Consider the following 10,752-nt stretch of genomic DNA (forward strand, 5'->3'; position numbering starts at 1 on the left):
TAAGCTGTTAAGTATTGGTATGTTAATAGTTGCTGTTAACTCATTTAATTTTTTTATATCAACTTGGATATCAATTTGTCCAAGTTTAATCATAACGGACTCTTTTCATAAATTTATGTACTTTAAAATTATTTTTATAAAAAAATGATTGTAGAAATATTGAAGAATATAAATTAATTATTAATATATCAATACTTAACAGCAACTTAAAAAAATTTAAAAAAATTGATAATAATACATTAATAGTATCAATTAAAAGCGTTCCCCAAAACTCATAATTAAGATTCTTATTTTGAGAAATGGGAGTAGAGTTTTAGCTGTGTGAAAAAATATGGGATATGGATATCTTTATCTACAATAACAAGTAGGATATGAATCTTCGAATTCCATTTAATGCACTTTTAGGTAGTTTTGGCCGTGTTTTGTTTCTGAAATTTGAAATAATTTATTGTATTTTTTGAAACAAATTAAATGAATTCATTTTTTTAATTACAGATTTGCAGCAAATGGGTTCTTTGATTAATAATAATAATCACATATCAAGTACTATTAATGAGATAGTAATAAAATTTTTATTTGATACTCATGTTATTTGCTGAATTAAATTATATTGTATTAACTATTTTGCTAATTTAATAATGTCAAGGTCCGTACCGCATATTGAGGGGCCGTGTTAATAGTGTAGAGTTTCTACCAGATGAATGCCTAATACCAAACTTAGAGTTAGTTGGTTCAGATTAGAGACATTGATCCGGACTTTTGATCTACGATACGACTTGATTTCCGCTTTAGTCCAGCGATGGCGTTCGGAGACCCACACATTTGATTTTCCGTGCAGGGAGTGTACCGTCACTCTAGAAGATGTTGCACTACAGCTCGGGCTTCCCATTGACGGGAATGATGTCACGGGCGTAAGTTCAATCTCTAGGCCGGCTACCCCTTATTATGAATTACTTAGACCCTCGCCAAGTGAGGGGAAATTTACCAATTTGAGATTTTCATGGCTAAAGGCCAATTTTGAGTATTTTCCAAGTACTGCCAATGAACGGGAGGTGATGCAGGCCGTTCGAGCTTATATTATGCACCTTATAGGTGGTGTACTCATGCCAGATGCAAACGGCAATACGGTCCACTTGATGTACTTACCTCTATTATCCAATTTGCATAACACCCGTTCATATAGTTGGGGGTCCGTAGTTTTAGCCATGCTGTATCGAGAACTTTTTCGGATGACAGATCCTTCTGCGATGGACATAGGCGAATGCCTCATACTGCTGTAGTCGTGGGCACTTTACCGGATGCCATTCTTGGCATCCATTAGTCATCAGTCATATACATTTCCACTCGTTAATAGGTGATGAATTCTTACTCGTTATAAGGATTAGTTGACTTTTTTTCAGATTATATTGTTCTAATAATTTGTTTTCGTAGATGGAGTACTAATTCGAGTATCGAGAGGTCATACACGATTCCGATATACCGTCTGATGATTGATAATCATGCTAGAGAGGGGGTAACTTTTTCCAATATAAACTTAGTTTTATTATTTTATCTCACTCGACCCGCGTTAATATAACAATGTTATTAACTTGCAGTTCATTTAGATATCGTGTTCTGTTCCAAAAATTATGGCGATTATTCCCTCATCTGCCCACGTCCACTCAAACTTATGGTGCATTAGCGCATCCGTTATCAATTTTCAGGTAGTGGTGGTATCATGGCAATCGAGTACTCCGGTAATTCGGCTGCATACAGTATATCCTGACATTGCCAGTACAATTGGGGGAGATCCATGAGATGAGTAGGAGGGGGAGGTATGGAAATGATTGGGGAGAAGTGCATGAAGAATATATTACAATGTGGAACCACCAATTGGGGAGGGTACCTTAGATGGATCTTGCTTTGGATCTGTAGCTCTCGTTAGAGTATATACAGTGGTACTGTGAGATAGGGAAACCATTTTTGTTTAGTGGGCGGTCGATGGTAGTCCCTCCACATACGGCACGAATTGGGCAACCCTTTCCAAATCCGCATCATGCACCAAAGCCAGAGCCAGAGCCGGAGCCGGAGGCAGAGACGGAACTACATTTGGGGATAGTTCTTATTATCTAGATTTGGGGGCGATGACTATTTCCCGGGCTCGTCAGGCCACAGATATCTTTTAGAGTTTGATATATTTAGCCCACTACCACCTCAGTACTCCAGTCATCCTAGCTCGTATGCACTTCAGTACTCTGCTCCTTCTGGCTCGTATCTACCTCAATACTCCACTCCTTTTGGCCTGTATCCACCGCCGTACTCCACTCCTCCCGGCTCAAGTTCATCGATGGCGTTTGAGACATATGATTTTTCATCTATGTTTCGCACACCCCTACATACGGATAACGAGAACATTGATCACAGTAATCTCCCGTAATGTGAACGTCGAGCTCCACAAAAATATACCCCTAGAACCACACCATCAAACCATCAATTTTAGGGGGTTTTGTAATATAAATAACTTCATATTTATGTAATGAATATTTTTGGCATTTTATTTATCAATTTAATTTTTTTTTGCAATTTAAATAGTCAATTTTGTATTTATATAATGACTTTTTTACCATCTTATTTATCAATTTTATGGTTTTTTTTTTATTTTGCAATTTCAATAAATAAACTTTATACTAACTATGTAAGTCAAATTAGATTAACTGCAACAAATTGTAAACAAATTTGTGATTCAATCCTCTCAACATGTAATGAACTACATCTCAATTTCTACTCGATTAAGACGATTGTCCAACATGGTAGTTTCGGAGCGGACATTTACTCCGATTATGACCGGCTAATCTGTATACGCCACACAACTTCCCGTCGGATTTCTCCTTAATGTCCATTTTGTTATGGATTCTGGATGATTGTGGATGACCTTTTGGGTTCCTACGTAACCCTTTATCTGGGACAAGCTCGAAGGTCGTCGGAGGTACCTCCCAAGTAGATAGGTCAGGAAACACGGGGAACTCATTCTCCCATACACGCAACGTACGTTCGAGGGTGTACACTTCATCGATAAATTGTTCTACATTGAGCGAGACTTTAGCACAAGCTGCAACGACATGTGCACATAGATAATGAATTGTTTGAAACCTCCTGCAGTCGCACCGTCTGTTTCGGAGATCAACTCCGTAGAACCTAGGTGGTATACTGGGTCAACGACCGATAGTCTCTGTAACTCGAAACGTTTCATTACGCCGTGAATATACTTCTACTGTCATCGACCTCGCCATCTGACGGTTTGCAACCATTACATCCCTAACATCTTCGACAAACACGTGTCCCGCCTCCATCTGGTTGACTTGTTGCTGACCCATTCTTGGCATCAAGGTAGCCAACTTATAGAACGTAGCCGAGAAGACAAATGAAATCGGAAGATGTCGTGTTTTTAACAATACAACGTTGATCCCCTCCACCAAGTTTGTGGTCATTTGACTATAACGAAAGTCCTCGTTAAAACTTTAAGCCCATTGCCACAGATCTATAGAACTCAACCACTATCGAAAACATGTGTTTGTTTGACCCTCCATGTCACTCTTAAGTTGGGCCATTCTTTGAAAAAAATGTATGGCTCTAGCTCGTGCGTTGCATACGTATTAAGAAAATATAAGTTACAGTATTGCTCTAAAACATTAAAACTTATATTGAAAAGATAAGGTAATTCTTTACCCATTCTCACAACTTCTCTCTTCCAGTCTGCATTCTTATAATCTCATTAAAAGTTAGTCGCAATGTGCCGGATGCAGTAAACGAATCTTCATGGTACACCGGAACGCCTAATGGCTGTAATTAATCATTTCCCTCTATCAGAGATGATGCAAATATTATCGTTGCTAATAACATACCTCCACAGGTTGGTAAGAAAGAATTCCCACGATTCTATATTCTCCTTATCGATGATGGCAAATGCTATCGGGAGCATGTTCCTGTTGCCATCTTGAGCAACCGTAAGAAGTAGGATCTGTTTGTATTTTCCATATAGCCAGGTTCTATCTACTTGCACAAACGGTTTACAGTGGGGAAATGTGCGCACATATGGATCAAACGTCCAGAACATCCGATGGAAAATTCTTTTTCTCGATTGTAGCTGGTCATCCGGCCCGTAATAAGGTCGTGTCTGTAACTTAATGATAATCCCCGACACGTGCTCCCTCATAGCGGCTATCCATCCTTGTAACTCATTGTACGATGCATCGAAATCTCCGTAAAATTACTCTATTTCCATCTGTTTAGCTATTCATGCCTTCCGGTATGATACTCGATACTGGAATCGTGCCTGCATTTCAATAATCAGTACCGAAACTTTAATGGTCGGCATGTCTTTCACCATTGGCATGATGCATGTACAGATAGTTTTGGAGTCAAGTTTTCGATGATCTTCTGTCATACATGTTAAAGTACATGTGTGAGGCACAACAAATTTTCGTATCTCCCACATCTGTAACTTTTGGATAAATACAGCTCGTATCCGCCAATTGCACCCTTTTACCGACCTCTAACACTCTCCAATATATAATGTTGGTTTAGACACGACGACTTTGTAGTCTATTGATATATTCATGCTATACCGCTTAATGGCAAATACGCATTCTTCCTTACTTTCGAATCTCTGGCCCACGAACAACTCCTCAGGATTAGAATATACGGTCATCCAGTGAGCAGGTAGTATTTCAGGGTACTCTAGAAACTCGGCTGCCCACGCCGTATCGAGGTCTATCCGAGACATGTGTGCCTTAGGATTATTGTGTATCACAATACGACGAATCTAGTTTTCGATTGAAGACGCGTTAACATTTCTATCCTCATTCACGCCTTCTTCGTTAATATCATCCGGGACCTTGTCCACGTCGGGATCACTTTCACTATCGACTTCGTGATCAGTAGGATCACTACTATAGTATACATCATCACCAACCACATCAGTCTCGGGTGCAGCATTAAGATCAATATCAATCCCGTGTATAGTTGAATGACAATCAACATGCGATATCAGAACCACCATACACGACTCTTGAACTCCATCTTCTTCACCTAATGGAGTGGGATCTTCAGTTGCCTCCACACCAGCTAACTCAGCAAATAACTGAATCGGTGTATTTTGGTTGCTCCGAGTCCCACAATAAAGAGCGACCATTGTCTCCACGTCTTCATCGTCTACAAGTTCCATTTCGATAAATTTTATTGGATCCGTCGAAACTGGAAACTTGTAGAAAAGTTTTGATATCCTTCTCCCACAACGTCTATAAATTTTTTCACTAATTTTTTCCTTCATATCATCAAACAAGATATTTCTATTAAATCTCATTGCTACTTGTTTGCGACATTCAAATATATATCCCATAGTTGTTGTCAAAATTTCTCCATCAAAATAAACGCATACAAAAAGCTGATTATCCATCTTCAATACTAGATCTGTTAAAAAAATTTCAAAATTCTTAAAACAGTTTCGAAATGCAAAAAAATTATATAAAATTTTTAATGCAAAATTTTTCATTCAGAAGCTAACAATATTAATAACCTAACAAAATAACTTTCAAATAATAAAATTACTAAGAAGACTCTACATTCTATTTAAAAAGAAATAAACCAAAATACCTTATCCTTCTTGTTTTCCTTTCTTTTTTTCTTCTCCCTATCTTCTTATTTTCGTTCTGCTAAATTTTGTGTCTGTTCCTCTGCTAAATTTTATGTCTATGCTTATTTGTTTTTCAGGGGTATATGTAGGAGAAAAATTAAGCAGCAGTGGGCCCCACCATTCGCGCCTCTGAGTTAGGCACAACTAGTCGCGCCTATCAAATAGGCGCAACCTGTATTTCGTATCTATACCTGGGTTATATACTGATCCGGGAAAAAAATTAATAATATTTTATTAAACGAGAAAAAAATAAAATATTTTAATATAAAAATTTGATTCGCGCCTGTCAGATAGGCGCAATTAAAGAAACGTACCATTTCGGTAATTAATTTAGCTGACAACCAATTTAGGTATTTAAAATTTTTTTTAATATATTTGGGTAAAAAACCTGGTTATATACTGATCCGGGGAAAAATTAATAATATTTTTATTAAAACAAGAAAAAAATATTTTAATATAAAAAATTGATTCGCGCCTATCAGATAGGTACGATTAAAGAAAACATACCATTTCGATAATTAATCTAGCTGACAACCTATTTAGGTATTTAAATTTTTTTAATATATTTGGGTAAAAAAACCCTCAAATTCAATATATATTGACTTTTTTACATATATATAATATAAAAAAATTAAAAATTTTGAAAATTAAATACTAATTGGATTAATTATGAAACTGGTATGGTTAGGGGTGGAGGGTGTCAAGTAGGCATCACCACCCCTCTTTTTTTACACGTCAGTGATTGTTAAACAAAAAATAATAATTTTATATTAAGGGAAGATGGGATTTTATACGATTTAAATACGGGTTGGTAGTTGTGCCCATATAATAGGCGGCACCAATGGTGCCAATCTCATAGGTGACACCTTTGAGCAAATTTCTCAACTTTAGTTGGAGCATCAATTGCGGTAGTATCGCTCTCAGCTCTCTTTCTGCAATAAATTGTAATTATGAGCAAAATTGTATAGAAAAAATTATCCTTTTAGTTTACCATTATCATCTAATGAACAGCAAAGCAATTTGATTAAAATTTAGAAAGAAAGCGTAAAAAACATCCAACAACAAAATTAACAATCATTAGAACCAAAGAACTTAATGGAAGAATCTCAAATTACCCAATTTTCCAGGAAACTTAAAAAAAATAAAAATCATAAATAATAACATACAAACATAAAAGAACCATCATTAGAACTGCTGAACTTATAACCTCAAATTACCCAATTTGTAATTTTTTAAGTAAAGAAAGAACATAAATTGGGTAATTTGAAAAATTGAAGAATCAATATTCTTTCTTTGGTTCTAATGATTGTTCATTTCTGTTATGCACTATTATTTGATGATTTTTACGTTTTCTTTCTAAATTCTAATCGAATTGCTTTGTTATTCATTATGCGATAATAGTAAACTAAAAGGATAATTTTTTCTGTACAATTTTGCTAATAACTACAATTTATTGCGGGAAGAGAGTTGACGGCAATATGCTTCAACTAAAGCTAAGAAATTTGCTTAAAGGTGCCGCCTATGGGATTGGCACCATTGATGTCGCTTATTACATGAGCACAATCACCAACTTGTATTTAAACAATATAAAATCCCATCTTCACCTAATATAAAAATATTATTATTATTTTGTTTAACGGTCACTGACATATGTCAAAAAAGAGGGGTGGTGCCGTTAATTTAACACCCTCCACCACCCCAACCATACCAGTTTCGTAATTAATCCAATTGGTATCCCATTTTCGAATTTTTTTCATTTTTTTATATTATATATGTAAAAAAACCATATATATTTAATTACTAAAGAAGGGTAAAGTCCAAACAGTATATTGGCTCCACACTTGAGGCAGTAAACACCATGGCCATGAGGCTTGACCACGAAACCAATACACGGGATTCAAATTCAATTTATGAAAGCATGCTTTTGACGAACCGATCATTTGGCTCCATTGATTCAACTTATCTAGTCGATTCAATTCATCTATTATTTAAAAAAAGAATTGGAAAACTTCAGAAAAAAATTTTAATTTTTCTTATAAATACATTTAAAAAACAATGATGGTTTTTTTTTGGGGGGGGGGGGATTTGGGTTGGTTAGTGGGTTTTAGGTTGGATTTTTTCCCCTAGTTTGGACCAAGAACTTCGGCTCAAAAACATAAAAGTTCTACAATTAGCTTTTTACTGGTTCAACTGATTTCCGATTTGCGGTCTTTCTAAAATAGTAATTGGCCAGTTTCTAGTCTAACTGGTTCATCCAGTCCGGTTTAAAGATGCTTTCATGTATTGGTTGACCCTCTAAATACGTTCCCCACCAAGGACAGACCAACTACATGGGCATGGTAGTGGAGGAGGGTTGTCCCTTATGCAAACAGGAAAAAGAGAAGTTAGATTCTGGAGCAACGTCGAGTAAGAAGATGGGTGACAGGTTTAGTGCAAGAATTGAAATGGGCAACAAATCATCTAAAGGGCAAAGCAGTAGTAACCAATTATTATAAGATCCCTTGGAATGCATTGATTTACCTGTTGTGGAGAGAAAGAAATAACAGGATTTTCTCTCGAAAGGTAATCCTGTTATTTCAACACCTTTGGATACAACACAGTCCCCAGCTTCCTCTTTCTTGGGAAACCCCTGTCACACCAACCACCACAACCATGCCAAATTCTACTTGTAGTTTGGAATGCAATGTGACATCTTCATCGTTTAGGTCGTCCAGTTTGCCACACACACCGACAGAGCAAAATCTGGTAGCCTTTCATAATCAAATATAGCAGCAGTTACAAGGTACCACCAGTAGAGACCTTTCAACACCACCAGAATCTAAAGTTGCCTTCTCCGACGATGACAAATTCTTCTTGTTCCTTTTCAGTAAGTGACAGCTTCTCCATAAGGTTAAGGACTATGGGAGGGCAAAACGCTGCAACTCCTTCCCAATTATAATCACCTCCATCTGCCACAAAGAACCAACCTAAAAGATCTAGATCTGTGCTAGTACACAACTAAAAGCTCATCTCTACCAGCACAAAAGATAAAACAGAACATAATTCTCACAAGGATACCCTACTGAATGGCTCTAACATTTGCTTTGGAATCTCACATCTTTACATTATACTCTCCTACAAGATTACCAACCAAAAACGCATCCTCAATTATATATATTATACATGCATTTGCTTCATCAATCTTGCATATCTAGAGGTTGCTATGTCGGTTGATCTATTAAGAATATAACATTCTTAAATAAATTTACACATAATTTTGTCTAAAATTGCATATACTGAAACATTAAAAAAGAAGAAGAAGAATTATGTAAAAGCTATTCATATCAACATATTATATATGGATTTTTAATTAGTATAATATGATAATCAGTGAACCGTATATATGGATATGCTTACCAAAACCCTCTTATTTTACTTCCTTAGAGGTCAAAGGATCAAGGAATTGCACAAGTTTATCCCTTCATCCAATTGCTCTTGTAGAGTTGTCTAAATGCATTGCTCCAAACTAATTTTCACTCAAAAGGACTAAAAAAAGCCTCAAAATCCAAAATGTCTTTTTAGAAATGAGTTTTTGTTGAAAAACAAGTTTGATCTAAAAATTTATTTTTAATTATGTTTTTTCTTTTCTTTTTTGGTTTACATTTTCAGTGTAAAGTAGCATAAGGAAGCATTTTGTTCCAACTTTCAAGACAAGTAGACAATGATACAAGATAGGTACAGTACAGGTTTACCTTAATTTACCCAAACAAGCAAGTCCAAAATGGCTGTTCTTCAATTCAATTCAAGGATGCACATTCATTGAATTCAATCCAATATATTGAAGAAGAAAAGAAAATGTTTTGAAGCATTGTTCCACTTAGTTTGAAGCAAAATCCAAGTACATCCTATTGGCATCTCTATCACCTGAGTAGTAACACTTGATCAAGCTATCAACTTGAAAACCAAGCTTCTTGTAAAGACCCATGGCAGGAATTCTCAAAGGATCAACATGAAGAGATATCCGATGGATGTTTCTGGTCCTGCATTTTTGAATTGCTGCTTTTAGTAATGCTTCCCCATGGCCTTGCCTTCTACGACTCTCCTTCACTGTTTAGGGTATTGAGAGACAAATAAAACAAGAGTAAATAAACAAAAAAGAAGAAAACATAAAATTGACTTGGTACTTTAATCGAACATGTTATCGGCCAAGTCAATACTCGAATGAAGTGAGACGAAAAAGGAATAGAAACCTGCAAGCTTTGTTATGGAAGCAGAAAGTGAAGAGGGCCAAGAATACATGACATAGCCGACAACCTCTCCATGAAGATCCATCATGTAAAGCAATCCAGTGTTGTTCTTTCTCAGCTCTTGATCGAAGGACCTAGCAAGTGATTCGTGCTTGGGGAATATCTTCTTTTCCAGCTTCACTATCTCTTCTACTATGTTTGCAAAATTTGTTGAATTTCTTTGTAGCTCCACCACCGCAGCCCCGCTTTCCATGTTGATACCTTGTTTCCCGCTCCAATCAAAATCTTCTTTGTATATCTTAGTAGTTCCTACTTCTGTCTGAAAACTTATGAGGTTGAAATATGGAAATTTTAATTTTATTTTAGATTTGAAATTTTAGGTTAATGCTGATAAATTTATTTTATTAAATTTAAGTTCGTTAGTCAGTGAAACTTTTTTAGTTATATTGCTATATTTTAAAATATTATATCAATAAATTTAATAAAAAGTAATAGTGTAAATGGATCTTATTTTTTAAATTTAAAAAAGTTAAGGGACTAAAATTTTTAAAATAAAAGTATAAATATTTTAACTTAATTATGAATGTAAAAATAGATATTATTATTTATAAGGATTTCAATACGCTCAACCTTGAATTTAATTAGAATAAGTGAATCATTTAAATAAAAAAAATTTATCTAAAGTTAAAATATGTTGTTAGTCATTGCTCTTTGATAAAATTTAAAATTTAGTTCATGTATTTAAAAGCTAGAAATTAAGTCTTTCAATATTTTTTTATTTAAAATTTTCAATCTAATCATTGAAATCGTAATTATGTTCTTTCAAAATTTATCAAATTAGCATGTTGATTAAGT

General features: G+C 35.2%; 2 protein-coding genes across 2 annotated transcripts; one reads left to right on the top strand and one right to left on the bottom strand.

Moving 5' to 3' along the window:
- The first annotated feature begins 701 nt into the window (after positions 1 to 701).
- Positions 702 to 1,796, top strand: LOC107919389 (protein MAINTENANCE OF MERISTEMS-like). Its single transcript, XM_016848861.1, has 3 exons — positions 702 to 1,276; positions 1,432 to 1,513; positions 1,704 to 1,796. The coding sequence occupies exons 1-3, from the start codon at positions 702 to 704 to the stop codon at positions 1,794 to 1,796; spliced, it is 750 nt and encodes a 249-aa protein (XP_016704350.1).
- A 7,631-nt stretch (positions 1,797 to 9,427) lies between these two features.
- LOC107919500 (putative [ribosomal protein S18]-alanine N-acetyltransferase) lies at positions 9,428 to 10,309 on the bottom strand. The gene is made up of 2 exons (XM_016848951.2): positions 9,901 to 10,309; positions 9,428 to 9,757 (listed from the first exon to the last, which is right to left on the bottom strand). The coding sequence occupies exons 1-2, from the start codon at positions 10,148 to 10,150 to the stop codon at positions 9,528 to 9,530; spliced, it is 480 nt and encodes a 159-aa protein (XP_016704440.1). The 5' UTR covers positions 10,151 to 10,309; the 3' UTR covers positions 9,428 to 9,527.
- Between the last annotated feature and the right edge of the window lie 443 nt (positions 10,310 to 10,752).

Source organism: Gossypium hirsutum, chromosome D13, assembly GCF_007990345.1.
Source record: "Gossypium hirsutum isolate 1008001.06 chromosome D13, Gossypium_hirsutum_v2.1, whole genome shotgun sequence".
NCBI lineage: Eukaryota > Viridiplantae > Streptophyta > Magnoliopsida > Malvales > Malvaceae > Gossypium > Gossypium hirsutum.